This window comes from Anolis carolinensis, chromosome 4 (genome assembly GCF_035594765.1).
Source record: "Anolis carolinensis isolate JA03-04 chromosome 4, rAnoCar3.1.pri, whole genome shotgun sequence".
Lineage (NCBI taxonomy): Eukaryota > Metazoa > Chordata > Lepidosauria > Squamata > Dactyloidae > Anolis > Anolis carolinensis.
The window spans coordinates 26,329,257-26,355,708 of record NC_085844.1 but is presented as its reverse complement, the minus strand read 5'-3'; the positions used below and the strand labels follow the sequence as shown (position 1 = coordinate 26,355,708).

Below are 26,452 nucleotides of genomic sequence, written 5' to 3'. Positions count from 1 at the left end.
ACATGGGGCTGCCTTTGAAGACGGCCCGGAAATTACAACTAGTACAGCGTTAGGCAGCCAAGCTTCTAACCGGAGCGAATTACAGGGCGCGTTCAACGCCTCTGTTTAAGGAGCTTCACTGGCTGCCATTTACTTTCCGGGCCCAATTCAAGGTGCAGGTTATCACCTACAAAGCCCTAAACGGTTTGGGACCCACCTACCTTAGAGACCGCATCTCCCCCTACGAACCTGCACGTTCTCTTCGCTCGTCGGGGGAGGCCCTTCTCTCGCTCCCACCACCCTCGCAGTCGCGGTTGGTGGGGACGAGAGAGAGGGCCTTCTCCGTCGTGGCCCCCCGGCTTTGGAACTCGCTCCCTAGAGAGATCAGGCAGGCCCCTACCCTCCTCTCCTTCCGTAGGAGCTTAAAAACCTGGCTCTTTCAAAAGACCTTTGATACTTAATCTGGTGTCGGACTGATCGATCTGCCCATTTTATAATAGCCCCATTCTTGAGGTGTTGTCAATGCCAAATTGCACTTTGTCCATTTTAACTGAGAAATTACCTTCCCCATTTCGGCACATGTTGCACGTTGCCTAGGTTCTATGAATTATTTATTTATTTATTTATTTATTACATGCATTTATACCTCGCCCTTCTCCCCGAGGGGACTCAGAGCAGCTTACATTCTGCCACGAGGGCCAGCAACAAATATACTATAAAACAAAACAATTAAAACATGATAAAACATGATAAAAACATGATAAAAAGTATACAAAAATTAAAACGCTGCAAGGCAGCGATATTGCACCATCCTCAGTCATTCACTAATGCTACAATTACAGATTTGCGACCCGATTACATCAGCCAATGAGCTTATTCGCTGAATGCCTGGGCGCAGAGCCAAGATTTTAATTTTCTCCAGTGTTAATATTGTATGTTTTATGTTGTTTATATTGTATGTTTTATGTTAGTCTCCAGTGTTAATATTGTATGTTTTATGTTGATTTTAACGATTGTTTTTACTGTAATTGATGTTTTTATTGGATAACTGTTTTATTGCTGTGTTTTGATATTTGATTGTTTTATCGGGCAAGGCCCCATGTAAGCCGCCCCGAGTCCCTTCGGGGAAATGGCGCGAGGTATAAAAATAAAGTTATTATTATTATTATTATTATTATTATTATTATTATTATTATTAACGAATAATAACATACATTTCCTTTTCCTGCTATGAATGCAATACTTCAGTAAAATTCTTCTGTAATGATCAGTTAGAACAACAGGTATCTGTTCAACTTGCCTGTTTTAATAAGGATAGAAGTTTAGTGATGGTAGACTCCTGGCCCCTCAGCTTTCCTACAATCTCCCAAAGTCCTGGGATTGCAGAAATAACAGCAAGAACAAGAGTAAGGAGCTTTCCTGTCTGCTCCCTTAAAGCCCTGCTTAAGATGGATGGTGGCATGCTCTTGTGTTAGCTCCTGTGTTTGCTCATAACTCAAATTTCTGCTCATATATCAAATAAAAAAACGGACCGAGCGACAGCTCATATCTCAAAAAGCTTGTTGGTTCACTTGTAAATCAAAGTTTCACTGTATACCAGAGGTTCTTAAACTTTTAAAGCCGTGGAACCCTTTTTAAAGGAATAGTTTCCCATGGAGTTCCAAGAAACCTTTGGACACATTGCATTTTAAAATTTGACAGATGGGCTGGGCCAGTGGCACATGGATGGAGAATGTTTGTGTGAACCAATTGAAAAAAACATGAACAAATTTGTGTGCACACTGCACATATATTGTTTGTAGTGCAAAAACAAAAGAAAGAAAGAACAATACAATATTTAAAACGAACATTTTAACCAACATTAACTTAACAGTTTTTCAGTGGAAGGCCTCAGGGGCCATCCAGTTCAACCTGCTTCTGCTATACAGGAAAAGCACAATCAAAGCACGCCCTACAGATGGCCACCAAGCTTAGTGATAAATAATGATGATAATGATAATGATGATAGCAGCAACCCCAGGGGCCATCTAGTTCTACCCCAGTCTGCCATGCAGGAAAAGCACAATTAAAGTGCCTCCAACAGATGGCCATCCAGCCTCTGCTCAGTGATAAGTAGTAGTAATAACCACAACAATAAGAGCAATCCCATGGGCCATCCTGTTCAACCCCATTCTGCCATGCAGGAAAAGCACAGTCAAAGCATCAGATGGCCACATCTGTAATAATAATAATAATAATAATAATAATAATAATAATAATAATAATAATAATAGTAACCCCAGGGCCATCCAGTCTGCCATGCAGGAAAAGCACAGTCAATGCACTCTCAACAAATGGTCATCCCACCCAGCCTCTGTAATAATATAGTAATAAAAATGGCAGAAACCACAGGGGCAATCCAGTCCTACCCCATTCTGCCATGCAAGGGCGGTCTTACAGGCTATGGCAGCCGCAGTAGCAGCAGAGGGCTCTCTAAGTCAACGTGGCAGTGACGGGAGGCTCTCCAAGCTGCGCAGAGGCTGTCCAGGCTGAGAACTTTCTAAGCCATGGGGATGTAACGGGGGCCGCTCGCTGCCATGGTGGGTGCTTCTGCAGGCTGCATGGCCACAGTGGAGGCTTCCCCAGGCCACACAAGCTTCATATGCAGGCAAAGCAGGGAGACTCATAGGGCCCCCACGGAGCCCCTGAATGTGCTTCACAGAGCCCTAAGAGCTCCACGGAATACTGTTTAAGAACTGCTGCTGTACACACAAACTGAGCAACTATAGATAATTGTAACTGTGGTTATGTGCAATAGCAGTTGACCACAGTAGTAATTGAAAAAGAGTGTATCTGTTCTATTTTTCAATGTTTCAGCTTGACTAAAGGGGATTTTTTTAAAAAGCTCACACAAATCCTGCTGAATACCAAGAGCCTGTTGTATCTTTTAATGTAGAAGGGATTGTATAACCACTAGTCATGAATACAGTTGAATTGGAACGTGTATATCTTCCATTACATTAACCTTTAAGATATTGAAGTAATTAACAGAAAAATTGTTTTAAATACCATGTTTACATGGAATCATCAAACTTTGTATTTCAAATAACTTATCATACTACATCATCCCGATGACTAATTGCATATTTACAGGCTTGTGATAGGAGGACATTCTTAGGAGCATGTATACCTCTCAAAATGCATTCATGAGGACATGTACCACAGACAACTCTCTTTCACCTTGCAAAAAGGCATAACTTGGTTTTGTGTGCATGGTAATAGATGGGAGAATTTTCCCGAGTAGAGTTAAAGTCCTCTATCACGTGTGTACAAGTATGTGTATACTTCATATACAGTGTATTATAACAACTGCATGAAGCTATGGCTTGCTCCAACATTTATTCTGAACAACATAAATTGAGGATTTCCTACTAAAGTTGAAGTAGTCACAAACCTAAGCCTCATACTCATTCTGATGTTGTCAGCATCTAACACAAATTGAGAGCGTGCTCCAAAATGTGTGTATCCATAAATAACTCTGTAATTATTCTAATAAATACCATGTTTTGAAATGTTGAACATGATTTGTGTGTTCAGGTTTGAAATAGGCTCTGCATGTTGAACCCCAGTAACCAGGCATATACCAATTATTTGGATACAAAAATAGACCACAACTTTATTTGGTTACAGATGTAGTCAAGGGTTGGCTCACACATAGTTCTGAATCCAGACATCAACCAACCTGGATTGATGAGCCTGCAGATCCAGCCAGATGCCAAATCTCCCAGGGATGGCATGAAAAAAAACTGCTGGGTCACCCCAGCCATAGTTCTCTTGGCCACCAGAATGTGTCTGGCAGCCATTTGCACACCCCACACCTCTCTGGGCAACATTGACTTGAGACTACACACTCCCAAGTCTCCTAATGGGATTCCCTATACAACCAAGGCAATGGAGTATAGTGGTACCAAATACTCCCCACAAAGTTGTACCTAGTGGCAATATACAAATACTTCCAAAAATAATTGGGTGGTTAGTGGATGGGACAACATTTGGAGTGAACTGCTGAATGCTTGCTCCAGTGCCTGTTAGAATACAGGGCTGCCTGAGAGGACTGAAAACCACATCCAGGCCACTCCAGCCAGGAGAGGAGGTAGTCCACCAGCTAATGAGTGTTCAGCACAGAGCTACAAACCCATTGGTTGGAGCACTGCAAGCTGCAGATATTCCAATCCTCTTAAACAGAATGGGCTGAAACTATTACAATTCCACTTAAAGCATCCACAATCCATAGCTACCTGACACATAGCTTTGCTTTACCTGGAACAGCAGTCTGGTTGCCCAGTGAGTTGGGCAATTCATTTTACTACATATTCGCAGCACCCTGCCAAACTGTCTCTGGTGGTTAGGCAGCTGTAAACAATTAGCATCATAGTACAATTGTGATCATTATCATAGTTCTTCTCTTGTAGTATCTTTTGAATGTCAGTTGCCTTCAAACAAACATGCTTCTTGGTTCATTATTTTCCAAAAGCTAACCAAAAGTCTTGAATTGTTCTGTTAGGGATTTCATTCCATCAATACTTAAGATGAAGTCTTATTTCAGATGGGTTAAGTAAAATTACCCTTAGAAAAGCTATTATAAGTAAGGTTGGTTCTTTCAGTTTTCTGCTGGTACCATGGCAGTATATTGTGAAGGTTATGCTAAAAATACAGTGTGCATATTTCTTTTGAATTCATTTGTCATTCTATGCAATGGAAGCATATGCTAATTATATTTGACAACTGCTGTGCTCTTTTTCGTGTAGACAGTGTTAATGATTCTTTATGTTCAGGGGGCTCATTTCAGAAGCCTGTACCTTAGAGCTACAAACTACTGGCAATTGTTTATATCTGTAAGAACAGGGTATTAACCATGGTTGACAAGCCATGGAAAAATATTTTGGTTAATTTTATTCATTCATATTTTATTTTCTAAATCTATGTTTTCTGGACCTCACTTTCATTTTTATTTTTGCATTTTCTCTCCTCGCTTCCCCTTTTTTGTACAGTGCCAGAGAATGGGGATGAAGGTAGGGCAGTTTATTGAATGCTTCATTATTGTAGATGTCTTAGATTGTGGTGTGTGCATTTATTGTGTGGTTTGGCTGAATATATTGTGTTAATTATTGCCTCAAGTAGTCTTATTTGTATTCATAATGTTCCAGTACTTCATGGATTCTTTGGACACTGGTTGTAAGCAAGGCACCTCATGGTGGGTTATAACTTACTGAGAATGCAGGCCAAGGAATGATATCTTCTCTTCCTTTCTCATCCTCCACTGTCTCAACTAAAAGACAGTAGGCCAAACATGTAAGCAGCTGTGCAGCTATACTGGAAGTCACCTTTTTTTTCTTTGCACCAAGCTGTCATTTTTCATTACTAAATTACACGAGCAAAAATGAAATCGTACCTCTCAACTTTAAATTAAATGAACAAACACTTTGTTAAATTCAGTTGAAGATACAGCCAGAAAACAAAATATTTTTCATGATCACATATTAACATTTTGCATCTTTATTATTGTTTCCAAAAGCAATTAAATTTCATTGGATTCAGTACTTAGACCTGGGTATTATAAAGGCTATATTGTAGTAATATTCTATGGCTTGTGAGTCTTAGAATATCACTCATAATCTACACAATAGTAGTAGGTACATCCTTCGTAGAAGGAGATCTTATTACTATCTTGACATTTCAATAGCTATGTAAAGAATGCTCACAATCATTCTCATTCTCAATAAAGAACATACTCAGCTGGTGTGAGATTCTCTGTAATTTAGGTCTGTGAAAATCCTACATACGTAGTTACACTTTACATACAAAGCAAAAGCAGTAAGCTACACAAAAATGTTGCTGTGTGAAAAACTCAAGGGTTTTTACACAAATAACAAATTAATTAAAAAGATTTTATTGCAAACCATTCCAAAATGAGAACAAAAATGACTTTTAAAATTGTACTTTTTTTTGCATTTTCCCTAGCAAAAGAAAAGCTTTGAAACTATTTGTTTATATTTTTACTGAATTTGTATTCTACTATTTCCAAACATGGGTTTCAAGATTCATTCCTGCAAGAATGAAATAAACACGTTTATATCCGTAGATTTTAGTTGGTGTGCATCTTGAGAGGGCAGAAATTATAATGCTGATCTGGTGTGGGAACAGCATTGCTGGAAGCTTAACTGTCCACCCCCAAGCTGGCTTGGGAACTGGATGGGGGCTATAATAATAATAATAATAATAATAATAATAATAATAATAATAATAATAATAAACCAGAAGGACTCGGGGTGGCTTACAAGACAACACACAATGGTGCCATATAACAGTGTGGTCATGTGGCCCACCAATTCATTTTTGTTGGCCCTTGCCCTTCTTACTGGAAAAATATTTTAATTTAACATTTGGAAAAAATTGTTTACCCTTCTTACTGCTTTGAGTTTTTAAGAATGGGCCATATAACTGCCATATTGAAGCTTCAATCTTTCTATACTAAAGTTTGATTAGACTCGGATAACTAAAGGTTGGACCACACTGCCATACAACATATAAGATGCAATACAACAACATATAAGATCAATAACACAGATAAAAACCAACATATATAATTAATAAAAGCAACCTCTATTAAATAGAGACAGTAAAATATGGCCGTAGCCATGATGAAAGATCCATACAATGATTCAGCATCTCAACTGTAGTTCCTGAATCACCTCACTGAGTGGATGATGATTGCATGGGTGACCAGCATTGAAACTAGTTTGGCACTGCTTACCCATCATCCTTATCCTGTCCCCTCGATCTTCCATTTGCAGTGTCCATGGGACTTGAATATGGCCCTGTTTGTTGTTCAGCACCTGGAGTAATGATATCCAGAGCAGTGAAGTGATGAGGGAGGCAGGGAAGTGGAGGAATCACTCCCTCTTCTCCCCCTTCTCTTCTGCAATTGTCTCCACACTCTGGTAATCATCACTCCCTGCACCAAGTAATGAACAGTACCATTTTTGTGTGACGTGACTAAGGAGAGAAATCCAGAAGCATTTCGGGTCTGAATAATAAACAGCACCTGGCCCACAGAGGAGTCAGAAATCATTTTCACAGGCCATATACAGTGTGCAGGCTGGGTGTTCTCCATTCCTGCATAATAATCCAGCATATCTATCTTGTTTGCTGTGTCAGACTATGTCGTTGTGTTTGCTGTGTCAGACTATGTCGTTGTGTTAGCTCATATAAGGACCAAGCCCAGTATAGCATATAATACAATATCAAATGCAATTTAAAACAAGAACATATAAAACAAGCATATAAAACAAGCATACAGTATAAACAATAAAACATAGTGAACAGTCAACCAGTGGCCGAGGCACTGTTAGGGTTTTCAATGGACTCAGGCGATATAATATATATGTGTGCAATCTTGCAATCTCTAGAGCTGGGCCAGATAAAGTGGCCTACTGGGAAATTCATGCTAAAATTCCCACAGGCAAAAACAGCCCAGATTGTAGGGTATATGCCTGAGAGGCAAATTACGTTTTTTCCATTAGCATTATAGAATGGAGGCTATTGTCGGATCTGCACCTGCAGAATTCTGGGAAATCTAGTTTAGGGATGCCGAGGACCTCTCTTGGTGAGAATTCCAAAGGCTCTGCCCTGAATTACATTTCGCATAATTCTGAATGGGCAACTCTGACGATTGCCTCTGTTCTATAGCGCTGGTGGGAAAACGTCCAAAGGCATAGTAATTCGAACTCTATTATCCACTGGACAGGGAAGGAGAAGGACCAAGGAGGGGGAGACCTAGTTCAAAAATAGAAACCTGCCTCTCACCTCCTTCAGTGCTGTCAATTCAACAGTCCACCTACATCCCCGTGCCAACCCTGCAACCACAACAAACCAGGCAAAAAGTATCCACACAAATCACAGCCAGGGATCCTGTGGAGTGATGCAGCATTCCTGCCAGTCCAGCTTCAAAAAGAGCATAAAGAGGACAAAACCTCTGGCCACCCTTTCCATGTGACCTGCCTTAGCAGGCACACATACCCTGGCTTCTATCCAGGGAGGCTATCAAAGGTGCTTCCTCATTCACAACAGTCACAGCAGCCAAGTCTTGGGTGTGAATTATTTTGTTTTGATTGCTGTATGTTGGGTTTGGAATGTATCCAATGTTCGTGTTATTGACTTTTGAGGTCTTTTCTGTTTACTGTAACTTCCTTAATCATCTTCTGAGACTCATTTTTGTGAGGATTGTTAACAACACCAGATCCAAGTCAGTACTAGGTTAGTATTTGGGTGGGAGATCAAGGGCCAGACCAAATGATTTCAGGGGCCATATACAGCTCCTGGATTGGACGTTCCTCCCTCCTGCCCTGTATGATGAGGATTTTTGACACAAAGGAAACTCTGGCTTCAAAATTTTGTTCAGAAAATCTAGAAAGCATTCAAAAATGAAAATGTATTGGTTAGTTAAGGGGAAAAAACAAAGTCTTTTGTATTGTCCAAAGCTTTCATGGCCGGAATAACTGGGTTGCTGTGAGTTTTCCAGGCTGTATGGCCATGTACCAGAAACATGGAATATGGCCATACAGCCTGGAAAACTAACAGCAACCCACAAAGTCTTTTACTTTTCTTTAAAACAAGCATCCACAACAAAAACTAGATTTATAAACTAAGTTAAACAAGAATGCTTCTAAATAAAATTACCTTTTTAATTGTATGGAAGGTAACACTTTGAAAGGAAATAACCTTATTAGCTTTGAAACCAAAATCATAAGGTCATTCAGATGTGAGGTTTGTTTGGTTATGACAACTTAATTATGCTGATCACACTAATAATTAGGCTTCTTGAATTGCTATGAAACTGATGTCTCCCATCAGGCGTGTCATTAGTTTTAGCATTTAGTCACTATCCTGAGCAAGGCAAACATGAACAGCTCAAATTGTCATTTGGTAAAGCAGTATTTTTAGCCTGGTCAATGAATCATGCTGCTGTGTTATAGACTCCCATGCAGTGTCACAGGGATACTGATGCACATGTGATCCTAGAAATCGGCCCCGTGACCCTCTGTAACATTGCAGAGATGCTGCAACACAGTAATCAGATTGGAGGCAGCAAAGGGCTTGCTTTGCCATCAAGCAAGTGCATAGGAAGAGGCAAATTGAATTTAATATTTGTGCAAAGTCACGGTATATGGAACAATGCTAAATTATGCCAGCATTACAAGTAGATTCATGTGTACACATTTTCAGGGTCCATTCCAAATCCTCTGCCATCTACATCTGTGCTTTTAAAAAGTGTGCTTTCCACTTGAAATCAACATGTTAAGTACTCTTGGCCATTGTCTCTGTACAGTACTCAATACTGTACTCAAATATCAATAGATTTTCATTAGCTTTGAGTGGATACAAAAGAGTTCCCCTGAAATGCTAGAAAGACAGAGATGTACTGTTTTCTATATTGTCGTGACAATAATTTTGATTATCAAGTCAAGCAATAATAACTCATGGTCAGGCCACAGAAGGTATCCGAATTATGTAAGAAAACGGTCATGACTTTAATTCAGATGTTGAACCTTCTAGATTCAACATTTTTTTAAAAAATCTAGGCTCAAAACACACTGTTTAAAACAAAAATGGCAATGTTGCATTTTAGCAGCTGCTATTTTCCAAAAATAGTGGAGTTGGCTGCTTTCAGGGAAATTGCTTGAGGGAAAGTAGCACAACTGACATCTGTCCTGTCACCATATTGTCCATATTAAAAATAAAGGCACTAATCACAAACATGTAAATCTGTCTTGGAAAACAGAATGCAAGCACTATCCTATAGAATGGATATTTTTCTTGATAATAGCTTGCATTTTTTTACATTATAGACATGATTGTCACTCCAGAAGCTATGTGTGCCAAACCAGCAAGTGACAGCAACAGCAGTCATCAGTACATTTTGCATATTTGTTAGATTTGAACATTTGGAAGTCTTAAACTTATTCTTAAAGCTTTCTTTAAAAAGATTTAAAGGAAAAAGGCTCTTGTTTAAATTCCTTTAGACAGAGTCTGAGAGTTAATTATATCCACATAGGGTCATCTCCAGGAGGGAGGGGTTAAAGAAGTATTGTTACTTTGCATGTCATTTACATATATACAATTTTAAAGTATTGTTGCTGAATTATTAATATTAGTCAAAGAGCGGAAAAAAATGTTATAAATCGGGCAAAAAAACTTGTATTTCATTACCTTGAAAAATGGGATGTATCTTTGAGTAGTGGGCCCTTTATATATATATATATACACACACACACACACACAGAGTAGAGTCTCACTTATCCAACATAAACGGGCTGACAAAACGTTGGATAAGCGAAAATATTGGATAATAAGGAGGGATTAAGGAAAAGCCTGTTAAACGTCAAATTACGTTATGATTTTACAAATTAAGCACCAAAACATCATGTTTTACAACAAGTCTGCCACTTGTTTGGGCGTATGGCTGCACTTGTGTTGTTGTTGGGCGTGTTGGCCTGCTGCGCGTTGTTGCCTAGAGAAACATTTGTGGATCCGGGGGGAAGGCAAACTGCATTGGATAATACAGAACGTTGGATAAGCGAAGGTTGGATAAGCGGGACTCTACTGTAAATAAAAATGTCCTCCCTGTTGGTGGTACTGAAATTAGTGTGTGTCTTAGAAACTATAGTGTCTTAGAATCTATGCAATATACTATTCCATATTATTTTTGATACAATGTATGGTTTAGTTTGTGTTTTGACTATTATTTAGAAATATTGTCAATTCATGCCAATATTTGAGAATTTATCTTTAAAAGACTGCACACTTTCTTAAAAGCACTGAAAAGCGATTATTACAATTGGTAGAATTTTCTTGTGTATGTGTATGTGCTTTTAAATCATTTGTTGACAAATTGGTGACCCCCAGGGTTTTCTTAGGCAAGTGAGGTGCTTTTGCCAGTTCGTTCTCCTAAAATATAGCCTACAGCATTGAACATTCATTGATGATCTCCTACCCAAGCACTAACTAGGGCTGACTCTGCTTAGCCTTCTTGCTCTGGTGCCTTTACGGCATTTAAGCATAAAACCTTCTTACTAGATGTTTATGCCAGAGGCATAAGTGATGGGAAGAAAAGGGAAAGTGGTAGTTAGCAATGGAGGTAATCAATTACCTATCTCAGGGTGGTCAACTAGCCCTCTACTGCCCACTCATGGCCTTGCAATATTGTTTGGTAGCCCCTGCCTTCCGAATTTTAAAAAAGAGCAGGCAGATGTCTGTAAAGTGCTTCAGATATTGCAAAGCTGATTTTGCCATACAATGTAGTTAGGGACAGCTGAGTGCATTAAGGGGCTTATTTCGAACTTTTCTTGGTATGATTTATTCCCCTTATTTTGAGCTGCAGTGCACTTCGGCAGTGTGCTTTTTGTATTTATGTCCAAGGTCAGCAGGTCTGTGAAATGCCCAGTTACTTAAACAATGGCAATTAACTTTATGGTCCTATACATAATTACTAAAAAATCAGTCACATTGAAATAAGGCTTACTCCTTGGCAAGTTACAGCATTGTAGCCTAAATGCACTTAGATCTGACCAATCTCTTGTGTGCGTGTGTGTGTGTGTTTTCAAAAACCCAAACTTTTCGCAACTTTATATGTAATAATTTACTGTTTCTAAGAAAGATTTCTCAACTTCTTCCATTCATGCACTCATTCTCCCCCTCGCATAGACCTCTGTTCTGATTTATTTTTGTACATTTCCCAAAGGTGCCAGTGGAGTTGTTTTGCCATAATGTAACTGCAGAAAATACTATTTCTTACATCTAGCTTTGCTGGATGCTAAAGGTCTGGTTTATATGAACATATTGCATAATATTTTCAATCATTGTTTCGTACAAGTTGGTGAAATGATTATCATTACATGAACACACAGCAGCTACTAGTAGAAGCCTTTTTTGGGAAGCTTTTGTATTATCAACTTGCTAATTGATATCCCAGCTGCTGTATGATTTAGTCCCAAATATTTCTTTAGCTAAGGAAAAGGCCTCCTTTTCTCTTAACAGAAACTAAAACACATGTCTGCATAATTTGGAATGTTATATTTAAAACAAATGATGACAATTATCATTCCTACGCCCTGAAAGGTTGCCATTTTAGTTAACATTTTAATTGCCATTATAATCGCAGTATATTTTCATAATTAAAAAAAAATATGAATGCTACAAACTGCTGGTCTGTATTATACGTAAGTAATGTAAAGCTGCACATAAATTAACTTTGAAAGTAATAAACACAGTTAAATGATACTTCAAAAGGGATGATATATATCTCAGGTTATTCATACTCAAAATGTAATTTAGAAGTGCCCCAATAATTAGTAAAACAATTAATTACAAGTTAATAATAATTTATAATGAGCAGACCCAAGTTCTTGTTTTCTAATATGTGGATTTACTTCTTAAGATGGTCTTCTGTGCCAGTGGAGGCCAATATCTTAGCAATATTTTCTTATGACCACATGATTTTTAATCTTCATTTGGTAACTTAGGACATTTTAAAGCAGTGTTTTGGCCTATAACAGGTGTTTTGGCCTATAACAACCAGAAATTCCAGCCAGTTTACCAGCTGTTAGGATTTGAAGGCCAAAACATCTGGGGACCCACAGGTTGAGAACCACTGTTTTAAAATATGCTACTTGAGACCTTTGCTATCACTTTAACTGTACCACAGGCCCAAAACACGCCTGCAGTTGTAGCCCAGAAAAGTCACCTGAAAGTCCTATGAACTGTAAAGATGAGGGAATATGTGTTATCTAATCATGTTAAATCAGAGTCAACTCATTAAAAGAGAAAGAGAAAAGAAATAGTAAATGTCACATAGTAATTCAGAAATCTAGATGATCCATACATTATTCCATTTTTAAAACGACAATGACTTTTCCCCTTAGATATTTTGGCAGGAGCAAAAAAAATGAATGGAAACCTTATTTTGGAACCATGTTTATCATGTAATTTCAAATCTCATTGAAATTAAATTAGTTGATCTCACAAGATGCCTTTTGTTTTCTTGTATGTGTTGCTGCCCTTTTACTGGTCTGACTAATCAAACAAGCTAAATGATAGGGGCTATTTTTGTATAAAAGTATGTACATGATTATTTTAGCAAATATTCAATTATGTCTAAAATGCTTGCATTAATATTTTAAAAACTTTGAATTGCAAATAACTGATTATTTCCTTTTGAACTTGGCAGGTGCTATGGATACAGAAGAGAGAAATCGCCAAATGAATATGAACAAGTACAAACAGGTAGCAGGATCAGACTCCAGGCTGGAGCAAGATTATCATTCTAAGGCAAGGGCATTTCATTTTGAAAAGCGGCAAAATGTATAATTATGTGCCTTAAACAGTGAAAACGTTAGTCATCATTGTGTATGAGTAGCATTTTTATTAAGAACCAGATCACATTCATGTTCACATAGAAACACGTATCACTGAATTTAATAGATTGGAAGCTTGTCAATTGTTTATGTAAAGAGGCCTGTTCAGCGTATATCTTTAAACACAAGGTTCTCCCCTAGTCCCAATGGCCCTTCCAAAGCCCAATTTTAATGCCATGGTTTTCAAAACTAGGATCCCATAGGATATACAGTTTTCTTGCCATATTGCTGAAAGGCTTTTCCTCTATAACCTTTTAAAAAAGGAATCCTGCATGTGCTAAGAAATGAGAAAAACATACACTTTTGCTGGTTGCTTCCATGACAGTGTGTATAGAATTGCAGTCAGAAGGTTCTGAACTCATGTTAAAAGTATAATTAATTGTGCCAACTTCTCATGGAATATATAAGTAGAAATATGAAAGAAAATAACACAGTTGTCTGCTTCAAAAGTGATAAATGACTGATTAGCTATGTGCTTAAGGATCAGGAAAGAGAGAGAGACAGATTTAAGTGTATGTCTAGAATTAACATTTAAAAAATACAATGAATCCTCTAATATAGGTGTTATTTTTAACAGACTTTAATGTGTTAAAGCTGAAGGCTTTACTTGAGATTGTTCCGTTACTGTTGGTGTGATCAAATATTTAATATCTAGGATGTAAAATGGTGTAATTGCTTCAAGTGTTGCCACATCTGTGGATTTTCTTAGTAGCCATTTTCATAATCTGTATAAACTGAAGAGCTAATACTGTACATTTACTCTTTCTGTTGAAATCTAAGGAGACTACATTAACAATAATTAGGCTGTATTATTCTATTCCTCAACTGTTTAATTTATTTCACGTGTTACAAAATTTAGTATGCTATAGGGAATTGCATTTGGTTACTCAAAATCTATTAATGATATGAAAATTATAATTAATGAGCAGAATATTGTCAAGTCCATTTATGGCAATCCACAAACCAGATGAACCAGAAGAGAGTAAAATGAATAGACTTTATTGATAATTTCATCTAATAGATTCAAAATAGATTCAATGGCTTTTGAAACATAAAACAACATAATAAAAATAACTATTAGTTTAAGCAGGACTTTCATGGAGGAAAAACTCTAGGGAAAAAAAAATCTTGTAAATAGTGGCCTGCTGTTTAATTTTCTTCTAGTTGGCCTATAGATCTACTCAGTTGAAGCTACACATTTTCTGTTTCTCATAAATAATTGGAGGTATTTCTTATAAGAATAACAATCATAATACATTGGGAAGGCAAAGGTATAAACAAAAGATTTAATCTCTCAAAGTCAAAATGTGGCCTCCGTTGAAACATAACTCAAAATACCCAGTTATGTCTGTAAAGCCATAAACACACTGTTTCCTTTTCTGATAATTTATGGTCGAAACCATCTAGCCTTCTACTTGTTCACATATTGCTTTCCAAGGAATGCCGCATGTTTACTGTAGGCACCTAAAATAGCTTTTCTTGTGTAGGCTAACATGAACAAAGATCAGGGTTTTTTGTTTTTTTTTTACTTCTACTGTATTTTTATTTTATTTCACTTACAAAATAATAATATTTATCTCACTTGAAAAATAACAATAAAATCATAGAATGACTTCTTCCTAGCAGTAGTTTGCCTAACACTTTTAATTATGTAATAGTGTTGCCATTAAATCAAACAATATTTCAATTGAATAATAATATAATCTTGTTTAAACTAATTGATTGAATTTACATAGGTATTAAAGGTTACAAGGCAGCAAGCTTTTCTTTCCTTCTAGTAAGTAGAAAAATTAGTGATTGTGGGAGACCAGGTTTTGAATCCCTGCAAGGCCATGGATACTAAGTGAATTACTTTGGCCAAGCCACACTTTCTCAGCCTCAGAGGAAGGCAAAGGCAACCCCCTTCTGAACAATCTTGCCAAGAAACCACCATGATTGCTTCTTCTTATAGTTGCCATACAACAAGTAGAAATATGCATGTCACAAGGAACATACATTCAAGAATTGCAGTCTAGTAGCATGCCTCCTTTTTCATTTCACTGCCCCCAAAACAGCTGAGTAAAGACGCCTATGGAAAGAGAGAGGAAGGCTTTTCCCGCAGATACTTTTGCCAGTCACATGGCACAAAAGGAGGAAGCGAGACTGCTGAGCAGCAGGTAGGTCTCCCTGTCATTGCTGTAACTGGCAGCAACAGGGAAACAGAGCTGATGGCAGTTGGGCCCCTACCCAGTGGTGCTGAACTGGCTTTGGGGTAGCTGGGCAGTTTTAGACACTGGTCCCAGTTCACAGTATGTGACTATGCAGATACACCCCAAGACATATGATTTTGGCAAGTAAGGTCGTTTTAAATATGCCTGTCCTTATCTCTATCAATTGTCCAGTACATCCTACCCATAGTGCCCATTTTTCAAGTAGGAAGAGAATGAAGAATCCCTCTCTCAATTTGTCTTTATCCCCCTCTCTGTAAGATCCTTTCCTGAAGTTATCCCTCCCGAATCACATTCTGATTTACAGTTGGGAATTAAGTAAGTCTTGAATTGTGTGTGGCTGTTGTTTCCAGCGCAGTTTCTCCAAACTCCTATCTTTCTATTGACCACTGACCAGTTATAGAAGCATGAAGACTAACTATACAATAATTATATTATAATTTTATTAACTCTTCCCCTTTGGAGTGAGAAGAGCAGGGTATAAATATAGTAAATAAACAGTAAATAGTAAATGAACTATGTATACATTGTTAGAGCAGGCTGAAGGGTATCTATAAAAATGTTAAGTTGCTTTTTACCCATAAATAAGTATACCCTGATCCAAGCCCGTAGCCAAAGGGGAGGTTTAGGCGTTCAAACCACCCCTGAAATTGTTCAGGTCAAAAAAAGACCAACCTGGTTTACTCATGAATTTTAACTGGTTAATCAAATCCCACTGCCAAGTATATAAGAAGCAAAAATTAGAGTCCCCCCAGAACTACAAGCACTATATCAACCGAATTTGGATTATTCACATGATCATTACCAAATTTCTACCAATTTTCATTGTAATAGCAGCAATATCTAACATAATGGAAGTGACCATAGTGGAAGCTCTGCCAAAACCCCCCAAAAAACAATGGAACAGGAGCAAAGAGAAAAAGCTGTGTCATTATACTTTATATGAACAAGACTGTTTCTGAAAGTTCAATTAATGCAAAATCCACACCCAGGATATGTATTTCCTGTGGATAAGAAGAGACAACTAAGTTTTCAGCCCAAATGGTTCAGTGGATTCCCCTGGCTAGCCTACTCATTTCATGTACAAGGTGCACTCTGTAAGTATGGTATGGTGTTTGGAGGAGAAGTTGGGGGCAAAGGTGGTCATCAGAAGCTTGGTGGCTAAACCATTGGTACAATGGAGAAATGCAATAGAAGTTTTTGGGCCCTTCCACACTGCCCCTATATCCCAGGATCTGATCCCAGATTATCTGTTTATCCCAGGTTAACTGGCAGTGGGGACTCATATATTCCAGTTTAAAGGAGATAATCTGGGATAAGTTCCTGGGATAAAGGGCAGTGTGGAAGGACCCTTCAATAGATACCAAAAAACAGTGCACCATCAGAACAACTTATGCTTGGCTGAAAACGTCTTGCTAATTCACAGTGGAAAATGTCTTGATGTGACACGTCACCATGAGAAAGGAAATAAGAATGAAGCAGAAGAAAACAGAAAGAAAAGTCACCAATTGTGGAACCTATTATCCTTTGTGGCCAACAAGAACTGGCTTTACGATGGAGCAATTATTCAGGACCTATTACCTGTGAAGAATTTTTGCATAATGATGGCCATTTCAGGGCCTTAATGAGATCTCATGCCAGATCAGGAGAAACTGACCTGAAAAGTCATCTTGGGGAAAAAGTTTCTACCCCTCCCAATTTTTTTCTGGCTACGGGCCTGCCCTGATCTGTAGTGAGATGGACAGTATGCATGCAGAGCAGATCTGTATTTTCCTTCACAGCCATTCTCATCAAATCCACTAACCCTTCATAGACAGAGGATGAAAAAGTAACACATTCCATTGTTCCCAGTGGACATTTTTTCCCTTTGTATAGTCCCCATAATGATGAATTTTGGAGGAAAATCTTCTGAAGGGAAGCTTCAAACTCCCTCACCCATGTACAATGGTCCCAATCCTGACCATAAATTTGCTGATACGGTGACAGGGAGCAGCAACTGCAGTTTCTTTAAGTCTCCACTTATTTGGGTATTCATGACATGACACTCCTGACATGAAAAAAGCACAGGAAACAAAAATAAACTAATTTTGGCAATCTTGTAAAGAAGAAATCAACATGACTTTACTACAGCTTCAAAAGACAAAGAGTAAAAAATAAGGACAAGACTACATTCTTCCTTCACAAGATAAACGAGAACATTTATTAACAGTGATGGAAAATGTATGCTGTAAAGAAGGTTTTGGAGGAAAAACTTGTAGTTCTGCCAGATAATTGTGCCATTGTATACAGTCACCTCTTGGGCTGCTTGAAGAATATGTTTACAATCAACAAATAAAATTCAATGTCATTCTCCTGTTTAATTTCTTATCCTAGGCCAAATCCTCTTCTGCCCATCTAACTGGAGCTAAGCTTGAGTTATGGTTATATTGATGGTTTTCTCTGAAGTCTTCTTGTTATGGTTCAGTCAGACTTTGCATCCTTTGATTGCTTTAACTACATTTTTCCTCATTGTTAATGCCACCCCATTTGTTCTTATATTTTCATTTCCTGAGTAAAACATTCTAATTATCTGACTCAGGATGTCCACATTAGCTTCTACACTCCAAGTACTGTCATGTTTATGCATTCCATTTCATTTTTTTTACTATGTGTAGCTTCTCCTGATTTATGTTTCTCACATTCTATGCTTCTTTAATGCATGTGTTGTGCAGCTTTGTACTTTCATTTAACCCCTGAGCATGTGAAGAGCTGTGTATCCTAAATGCATCAATAACATCTTTGAGTAACACATCTCCAATAGCACACAATTTGTGTTTGCTGAGAACGCCACCCCATCACATTCATTAGGTTTCCACTTGATATACTATTCTTCAACCTGGTGCTCTCCAACTGGTTAGGACCATAGGAGAAATGGCAATTGTGGATGTAGGAATTTCATTTTAGCAAATCTGGAGGATCAATGTATAGGATGGTAACCTAAAGGTAATGTGCACACAATCTCCCTAATTAACCCAAAGTTTCCTTCCTTCCTCCACTGGAAGCTACATGCACATAGGCCTGGAGTATAGTATACAAAGTGTAAGAGTACAGGCAATCCCTGAGTTACAAACGTCCGACTTATAAACTACTCATAGTTAAGAATGGGGCTGAGACAGCAGTAAGTGAGAAAAATGAACTCCTAGAAAAAGAAATTCACTCCTGAAAGAGTTATCATAAGGAAAAGATGTCTCCACTGAAGTTTACTCACCAATCCTTGTTTCCACAACAAGCCACATTTTCAAAATTCAATTATCACAGGGAAAAAAGTGAGGTGAAATTCTCTGAACAGGAGCACAGACAAGCAAAACAAACACCACAGTGCTCTTAACCCTTCCCTTTGCTTTTCTAAGAGCAAACCAACAGAACTTGTCTTGTTCGTAACTTGGAGACTGCTTGTAGTATATGTTGGCTTTTAGTAATATCTTCAAATTGTTAACACTTAAGTCTTGAGACAATATACTTCCTGTTATTTTCAATTAATCTTGGCATTGTAGAAGGAACATTACTCATTATTGATTAAAATGTGATTTAACAAAGGGAATTATACAAATAGTACATGAGATTTATAAGGTAGAATTTCACCTACTGGTGTAAGTGAAAATAGCTAGTGTTTTAATATATGTAATGAGTGGCATTGCAAAATAAATGAACAGCTTAGAGAAAAAACAGCTATAATATAAATGCTTATTTTTCTGTTTTTATTCAAGAGAGACTGAGCCTTCTGAATGCTGGAATAAAAGAGAAAATATTCTAACATGTACAAGACTGGCATTCAGTGATGAGGTCTCCCAAAACAAGTTTGGGGTTTTCAAGAGAGAAACATATAGTGGTTGATATTATGTTTATTTATATGGCAATTTTACACCTATTTACCTGGTATAGGGCGGCGCTGAACTCAAAAGGAATCACTTCTGAGGACACATCCCTAAAATTACTGTCAGTTTCTTATTTTACCTTTCTCTTCTTGATGAGTGATCAAGCAAACAAATATTTAAATGGTGTTCATAATCACTGGGCTGTTTAAATCAGTTTTAATTTTACAGGTATTTAATTTGAAGCCTGGGAATATCTGTTTATTCAGTTGAAAAAATTATACCATGCACTAGATCTTAGCCAAAATTGTTTAAATGTTATTTGCAAGGATTTAATTAATTTTGCAATAATAGATTAATGCTGCAAGATAAAATCATGAAGTATATTTTCCAAAATAATGTTTTGAGAAAGATCAAAGTATATTTTGATGCCCTGGTCACTCGTTATAATGGCGAGTTGTCCAGGGCAATAGACACGATCGCTCCTGAGCGTCCCCTCTCGCTGCGTGGAGTTGCCCCAGCTCCCTGGTTTACTGGGGAGCTGGCGGAGATGAAACGTGCAAGAAGGAGACTAGAGTGCCGCTGGCGGACAACTCGTGACGTATCTGACCGAGCACGGTCTAGAGCCGCTATTAGGGCCTATTCCGCGGCATTGCGGGCAGCCAGGAAAGTTTTCTCGACTGCCCGCATCGCGTCTGCAACAAATAGATCTTCAGAGTTGTTTCGAGTTGTTGGGGAGCTCCTCCACCCTCCTCAGGTCGGGGGAGCACCCGACATCTCGTCAACTCGGTGTAGCGAGTTCGCTCACCATTTTGCAGACAAAGTCGCTCAGATTCGTTCCGACTTAGACGCCGGCCTTGATGCATTGCCAGGTGAGGTAACCGAGGCATCTGTCTGTTCAATCTTGTGGGATTCGTTTCGGCTTGTGCAGCCTGATGATGTGGACAAGATTCTTGGAGCGGTGAGGGCGACCACCTGTGCCCTTGACCCTTGCCCATCTTGGCTCTTAAAACAAGCCAGTGGAGGGCTAGTTGATTGGTTTGTGAGAATAATCAATGCCTCTTTGGAGCAGGGCATATTTCCATCTGGCCTAAAACAAGCTGTGGTGAGGCCTGTTTTGAAGAAAGCCTCCTTGGATCCGGCTAACCTCAGTAACTACAGACCAATCTCTAACCTTCCATTCTTGGGCAAGGTCTTGGAGCGGGTGGTTGCTTCCCAGCTCCAGGGATTCTTGGAAGATACGGATTTTCTGGACCAATCGCAGTCTGGTTTCAGACCTGGCTACAGTACCGAGACGGCTTTGGTCGCCTTGGTGGATGACCTCCGCAGAGAGCTGGACAGGAGGGGTGTGACCCTGCTGGTTCTCTTGGACATCTCAGCAGCTTTCGATACCATCGACCATGGTATCCTTCTGGGACGTCTCTCCGGGATGGGCCTTGGGGGTACTGTTCTGCAGTGGCTCCAGTCCTTCCTAGAGGGCCGTTCCCAGTTGGTGAAGCTGGGGGACACCTGCTCGGACCCCTGGCCATTGACCTGTGGGGTCCCGCAAGGTTCCATTTTGTCCCCCATGCTTTTTAATATCTACATGAAACCGCTGGGTGAGGTCATCCGGAGTTTTGGAGTGCGGTGCCATCTCTACGCGGATGACACCCAACTCTACTACTCCTTTCCACCTAATTCCAAGGAAGCCCCTCGGATACTGGACCAGTGTCTGGCCGCTGTATTGGCCTGGATGAGGGCGAACAAGCTGAAGCTCAATCCTGACAAGACAGAGGTCCTCCAGGTCAGTCGTACGTCTGATCGGGGTATTGGGTGGCAACCTGTGCTTGACGGGGTTGCACTCCCCCTGAAGGCGCAGGTCCGCAGCTTGGGGGTCCTCCTGGACTCTGTGCTGACACTTGAGGCCCAGGTGTCGGCCGTGGCTGGGAGGGCCTTTGCACAACTAAAACTTGTGCGCCAGCTGCGACCATACCTCGAGAAGTCAGATCTGACCATGGTGGTCCATGCCTTAGTTACCTCTAGACTGGATTACTGCAATGCGCTCTACGTGGGGCTGCCTTTGAAGACGGCTCGGAAACTACAACTAGTACAACGATCGGCAGCCAGGTTTCTAACTGGGGCAGATTACAGGGCGCGCTCAACGCCGCTGTTTAAAGAGCTCCACTGGCTGCCATTTATTTTCCGAGCCCAATTCAAGGTGCAGGTTATCACCTACAAAGCCCTAAACGGTTTGGGACCCACCTACCTTCGAGACCGCATTTCCCCCTATGAACCCGCACGACCTCTTCGCTCGTCGGGGGAGGCCCTCCTCTCGCTTCCACCAACTTCGCAGTTGCGGTTGGTGGGGACGAGGGAGAGGGCCTTCTCCGCCGTGGCCCCCCGGCTGTGGAACTCGCTCCCCAGGGAGATTAGGCAGGCCCCTACCCTACTCTCATTCAGGAAGAGCCTGAAAACTTGGCTATTCCAGAAGGCCTTCGTTGACTGATCCTTGTGGGATCATGTTATTTACCTATTAAGCAGTAGACCCTCTGGATTGTTTTTAGGATTCATTCAGCACACCAAGTATTACACCTGCTGTATAATTATCCCTCCCTGATAACTTGATATTGCTTTGCACCTTGGCCTGGATCTTTTGACCCAAATCGGGATTTTAATATTATTGTGTATATTGACTTTTATGACTGTTTTTAATCATGTTGAAGTTTTACTGCTCGGTTTAATGTTTTATCTGATTTGTGCTGTCGTGTCTGGGCATGGCCCCATGTAAGCCGCCCCGAGTCCCTCCGGGGAGATGGGGCGGGATATAAGAATAAAATTATTATTATTATTATTATTATTATTATTATTATTATTATTATTATTATTATTATTATTATATTTTGCACCTATAGATTACTTCTCAAAAGCAATTTGAAAAAATAATCTGATAAGGAAACCAACAAAATTGTTTTTGAAGGCAGATTAATTATAAGAGAAGACAGTCTTGTATAGCATGTTGAATAAAGAAATGTAATTCATAGTGAGGAATCAGATATTTTGTAGAAATATAAAAGCTTCATGAAGGAACAATGGATTGGCTACACTCCAGCATTTCAGAGGTGAGCATTGGAACACAGGGCTAAGTGTGATCAAGATGGTAAAAATTATTAATGAAAAATACACTAAGAAAGGCTTCAGCAGTTGCTCTTCTCTGAACCTAGTGAGAAGGGAATGTTTCCATGTTCTCTTTTATTTTTCCCAGGTTGAATTAATTGAATGCAAAATACTTTCACACTTTGAACTCAGTTTGCAGCAATGAGAGTAAGCTAAGAACAAAAGGTGAAAGTTGAAGGAAAGAAAAGTGAAACATTTTAAAAGCAGCAGAAAAGTGGGTTAGCAGAGAATTAACTGGGACTTGGGAATTATGAAATGGATTGTGAGCAAATGGAGTAATATTTACTTTTCAATACTGTTAGCTGTCCTTTATGAATCAACATTGTTATAGTTGCCATTTTTCAATACTGTTAGATGCTAATTATTTCATACTCTTATATCAGTGAGAGAATAAATACAATTATCCTCAAAATATGTGTGGATGTTGGACATGGATGTTGTTGCCAGTCGGGTTCTGTCATCTAGAGTAGATGCACCCCAAAGGAACTCAGTGTCCTAAAGGGAGGATTGTATAGGAGAAGGTGATCTTTTAGGTGACCTTTACCAAAACCACGTAGGGCTTTAAAGATCAAAACCAACACTTTGTCTGTAAACTTACTGACAAAGCTATGTATTATTATATGTATAGTATTATATGTATGTACTGTATCTAGTATAGGTATAATAGGATGAGATATATATGAGGAATGGCCTCAATAACTCTAAGATACAATGAGTAGGGATAAAACATCATTACTTTATCGTTGAGTAATGAGTAGGATTACTTTGAAAACCTTCCCTTATGACCAGTTTTATGAAAAACAATAGAGAAAATTAATAAAGAACAAAAGTCTCATACATACGTGTTGCCTAAAAGTAAATTGGCAAAGAATCCTGACTTGGGGTTGGGGTGCAAATAGTGAATCCCCCACCAATTCAAAGGTCTGCTGTGTCATGCTAACCAGGGTGGGAAATAACAATGTTTTTGTTTTTGACCAGCCTTTTTGGGACCCCCATCCCAAGGGAAGTAAGTGTGTGGGGGATAATTATGCAGGCTCCAGGCTATTGTTGAGGCACTCCATTTATTTCCCTGTTGGGTGGAATAGAAGGCTTTAGAACTAGCAGATCCAAAGCTTTTACCCAGTCTGCTTCCACTTTGCATCATTTTGGAAACAGGGCTCTATTTTAAAATAAGAAAATATGCATTTTTCTATGTAACTGCTCATAAACATGATGTCAATTAAGAATCCTGTCAAGATTATCCTAACGGCAGGCCTAAAATCTTTTGTCCACTTAGCAGCTGGCAGAAGTCACTGGTAAAGAATTTATCAGATAGCACAGCTGAGACTAAGTCTGGTTACAGTACTTCATCTATATTGTTCTATTTCTCTGAGCTTGAGGCTAGATGCTATAATGTGCTCAGCTAGGACGTCTCCTGCTGATTGAGAAGCATTTCAGTCAGTGCTGAAAGTTTCAAATTGCTCTCCAGTGTGAATTTATACCAAAGCATATCACATCTAAGCTCCATAACCTATACTGGTTTGCTCTTGTCTTCATTTCTTCAGTCCTTTTAGGATTCGGGATCCAAAATATAAACACAATTGTCTCACGTTGGGTCATTTCAGAACACTAATGTTCCTTATGTTGGTGGTAGACTTTTAATGATAAAAGCTAAACTGATGGATATATGGGATGATAGAACCCATTAAACTGCATTTTTATTTTTCTCTTCTAAACTTCAATCCAAAGTGATGGATCAGGGTCTGAGATAAAAACAAATGTGTTATAGTCATTAATTTGGTTAATGTGTTCCTCTGAATAATGTCCAGTATTCATCATGAAATTCATATTACTTTATCTTACACTGTTAAGACTTTATCACATGTGGCTACTAAAGTGCAATTATGGCAGGATAAAAGTGCCTTTTGATAGGGCTTGCTGCACAATGTTGTAGTTCTCCCGTACTTGCATTGTACATGAATCCTGATTGGATTATGTTTTCTCATTGATGAAAAAACTCATCAGTGCATCCAATATCACTGTTGTTTCACTACTCTCCCTTGTTCACTGTTGTTTCACTATTCTTCCTTCTGTGAAATCCTGGTATTGTGAAACTGAGAAAGGTTTCATAAGAACGCTAAAGCTACATGATAGCATGGTTGTGGCATAGTAGGGGGAAAATAGAAAGAAAACACAGGGTAGGAAGTGAGGTTGTGTAGAAATTCATCATGGAAATTAGCATCAAGCAAAGTGCTAGCATTACACAATTGTGCTGAGGTGTGAAAGAGATGGTTCCAATAGCAGAGTGGTTCTCAACCTTTGGCCCTCCAGGTGTTTTGGACTTCAACTCCCAGAGTTCCCAGAGCCCCCACATTTGCTGTTAGCAATTGTGGGAGCTGAAATTCAAAACACCTGGAGGATCAAAGCTTAGGAACCACTGCAATAGCTGCATGCTTCTATCTGTTTAAACAACATGATTGCAATGGGACAGCATTTTGTGGTGAACCTGGGCAACAAAAGGATTCATGTAAAGCAGTAGTTCTCAACCTGTGGGTCCCCAGATGTTTTGGCCTTCAACTCCCAGAAATGGTAAACTGACTGGGATTTCTGGGAGTTGTAGGCCAAAACATCTGGGGACCCACAGGTTGAGAACTACTTATTTAAAGTCTCCTAACTGGTACTTTGCACCAGTTCCCTCTTTTTTAATTACAGAAAAGTAATTTTCTGCTTCCACACTTATAGAAAAACAAAGAACATAAGTTTCATGTAAATGGAATTGATGTGTTAATTGAACTTTTCCTCCTGAAGGAATGGAATAACTTGAAATTGGACACACAGTGCAAAATATATTTTCTGAAAGGTATTCTACCTGGCATGAAGGTGGATTTGGATCCATAGTGGCCTGTGATGGGTTCCTTTTTTTCTTCTCAAAGTCTAAAACTATGACATACTGCACTATCCACTATTTCTTTCAAGCAGAAGTTAGTCAAGAGAATACATCATACTTTTAAAGTAATCAGAGGAATAGCCAGCTCAAGCAATACAGGAGACATATTATTCAGCAACAACTTTGAGACTTGAAGAAGTTGGTAGCATAAGATTTTCTAGACTTCAGTAGACTTTGTCAGATTCATCTTAGGAAGCTTTTTGCATATGGCTAACAGAAATACAAAAATAAACTTTCATATATTTCAGTTTCAGCAAGTTTTCTGATGCTGGATTATGTGGCCTACCATCCATGCATTTAAAATGCCTTGATGTAACTAGAAAACGTAATATGAATCAAACCGCTATTTCATACCACTTCCCAATCACAAGTCCCTTTGCATAAATTCTTTCCCACTTTTTGTCAAGAGTCAGATGCCAATTAGCGAACAAAAATAGAGTTTATTCAGCAGATAAGCCAAAAAGTAATGTTAACACAGAAAAAACCTTGAAACACTTCACTATCAGTGCTTCAAGAGCAGTTCAAACAAAAATATAATTCAGCAACACAAGCAGGTAAAAACAAAGCTAAACAAACTTAGTGCAAACTGCACTTCCTGAGTCCAAGCCCTGCCAGCCGGCTCTGCAGTTTTCAAAGGAACAGTTCCCAAAAGAAAACACCAAATTGGTCAGGAAACAAACAAACAAACTAAGAATGCAGTAGACTGCTTCCACAATGTGGATAAAGCCGAAGGCTCCAAAAGGATGGTGAAAAGACGTCATCCGGGATTCCAAGGTCAGGTCAGGAGATAACAGCGGTGTCCAAAGAGCAAGCCAGGAGTCAAAATCCGATAGTAGTCATCAATCACAGGGCGAAGGCAGTAGCAAGGTCAAATTCCGAACCAAG

General features: G+C 39.0%; 1 protein-coding gene across 20 annotated transcripts in view; it reads left to right on the top strand.

The window, feature by feature from the left end:
- rims2 (regulating synaptic membrane exocytosis 2) overlaps positions 1-26,452 on the top strand; it is a 434,045-nt gene that overhangs the window by 338,811 nt on the left and 68,782 nt on the right. For 16 of the 20 annotated variants that reach the window (XM_062980098.1, XM_062980109.1, XM_062980104.1 and 13 more), the window contains 2 exons: positions 5,010-5,030; positions 13,244-13,344. In XM_062980098.1, the coding sequence (XP_062836168.1) occupies positions 5,010-5,030; positions 13,244-13,344 (122 nt within the window). The remainder of the gene's footprint in view (positions 1-5,009; positions 5,031-13,243; positions 13,345-26,452) is intronic. The other 4 variants (XM_062980110.1, XM_062980107.1, XM_062980114.1 and 1 more) reach the window with 1 other exon arrangement.